Consider the following 2,141-nt stretch of genomic DNA (forward strand, 5'->3'; position numbering starts at 1 on the left):
GCACTGTTACAGGTGGAAGCGTCACAGGGGGCACCGTCACAGGGGGCAACGTCACTGGAGGCACTGTCACTGGTGGCAACGTCACTGGTGGCAACGTGGTCGGTGGAAGCGTAGTCGGGGGTAGTGTTGTTGGTGGAAGTGTAGTCGGGGGCAGTGTTGTTGGTGGAAGTGTAGTCGGGGGCAGTGTTGTTGGTGGAAGCGTGATCACTGGCTCCGTCGGAACTTCATCAGTAGCTGGCTCGATCGTGACTTCTCCTGGTCCTTCCTCAGGCGTGTCCGTGTCACAGGGTTTTTCTGTAGCAGCATAAGTAGGGTGTTGTTGCAAAGCGTACGATGATTCCGTATTTGGTTTTTCTGTTGTCAGATATGTGATCGACTCGGGCTCCTCGTAAGGCTCCGTTGCTTCAGTATTAAGAGATCCGTATGTCCAGTAGTCACCAGTCTGCTGGTTCTCACTGATACCTCTTACATAAAGCCTCGAAGGGTACATCGTGTTGTCTTGAAGGGGTTCTTTGGATACGTAGTAATGCTGACCGTCCTCCATTGACAATTTGGAAGGTTCGAGGTCTGTGCCAACCGTATATCTGTCAACAGGTGTACCTTCCTTCGTGTAAGTATTGTGGTGAGTATCAGTGATATATTCGCCACTTGATGTCTTACTCTCATTACTGGATCCCGTCAGGTCGTAGTGAGATCCGGTAGTAGGCATTCCTGGCTCTGTATCATTATTCTCTGTGGGTGCAGTCAGCGGTTCATAATTACTACTAAGGACCGTATGAACATCGGTAGTCTCCTGCGTAACTCCGTCAGTGGTGTATTCGGTACTTGAGTATCCGCCTGACTGCTCGCTTGAGTGTTCGCTTGTGGGTTTGCCATTGCTCGTTGAGGTATCCTCGCTTGTCTCGACTGAAGTGTCGGTGGAAGCGTCATCCGTTGGTGCAGCATGAGGATACCCGTTAGATTCATATATCGTGTCGTCAATTGAAGTTTCGGTAGCAAGGTTCATCCCAGTGAACTTTTGATTAGCTTGATACTTTGCATCTTCCATTGTGCTACCAATTTGCTGAGCTGTTGTCTCGGTGACAACATCACACTTTATATCAAGTGGAGTACCCCCGCTCGTGTCGTGGTAAGTCCCAGGTGATTTCGTTTTTAGATCATCCTGGACATGATTGCCACTTTTGTAGTTGGAAGTCCAGCCCGAGTTTGCAACATTAATTGTTCCACCGGCTTCGGGCTCGATTGTAGTAGTGTACTCGGTGTTTGGAAAGACACAGCCCCATACGTTCTCATAAATGAGAACACACTGGGCGTCAACTGGAGCAACGCAGATGGTACCGTTGTACGACGGCAGATGCGGTTGACAGTCGGCAGTGGCAACATCACCAGCCTTCGGACAGGCATTGCCTACCGGTTCCACTCCGCTACCAGTGCAGGGCAAACCGCAAGACTCTGGCAGCGAGTAAATGGCATCGTTCTGCACGGAAACACGGATGTACCCTGAGACCTGACCTGCGGCAAGAATACTGACGAAAGCTGCAGTCGTAGTAGGTGTCCTTAATGCCATCGATCGATTCACAATTAACGTCGATGTTGATAAGGACGCCAACGAGGAGATTGGAGAATGAAGAAATTAGCAGAGACATAACTTACCAAACTCTCGCTTTATGAGGGTAATCTCTGGTCGGTACGATGCGCGATGGGTACAGCATATGTGAAACGCTTCAAACAATGGGTTGAGGAATATAATAATTTAGGCTGTCCGCGAATCTGAGCTGAAGAGTCTTGCTAACACGAAACGGCAAAGCGACTTGGCAGTTAAGTTAATGCTCTCTTGATCGGTGCATGCTCCATTTATATTCTCAACAATATGAAGATCTTAGAATGACGAGGAACATAGGAACGCGAACGGTCGTGAAAAGGAGTTTTACAATTTCATGATCTTGTGAAACTATGAGAAGAATACCAATAATTACAATTGTGACGTGCATACTGTAGGCAATTCATTGCTTTAGGCCGATTTCTTGTGCGAAAAGCAAGATTATTGAAATTCCTGAAGACCTGATGAGACTTTCCACGGACGGTTTTGAGAAGAAGAGTAAGGTGGCTGAATAATGAATTCTTCGCATCGAGACTTGTGT

At 48.0% G+C, this 2,141-nt stretch overlaps 1 protein-coding gene across 1 annotated transcript; it reads right to left on the reverse strand.

The window, feature by feature from the left end:
- Window positions 1-1,567, reverse strand: PHALS_14985 (uncharacterized protein; the record flags this gene model as incomplete). Its single annotated transcript, XM_024718262.1, has 1 exon — window positions 1-1,567. A coding segment is annotated over one exon (1,567 nt), but the record flags the coding sequence as incomplete, so codon positions are not given.
- Between the last annotated feature and the right edge of the window lie 574 nt (window positions 1,568-2,141).

The sequence above is a fragment of the Plasmopara halstedii genome (genome assembly GCF_900000015.1).
Source record: "Plasmopara halstedii genome assembly, contig: Scaffold_2459, whole genome shotgun sequence".
Taxonomy (NCBI): Eukaryota; Oomycota; class Peronosporomycetes; order Peronosporales; family Peronosporaceae; genus Plasmopara; species Plasmopara halstedii.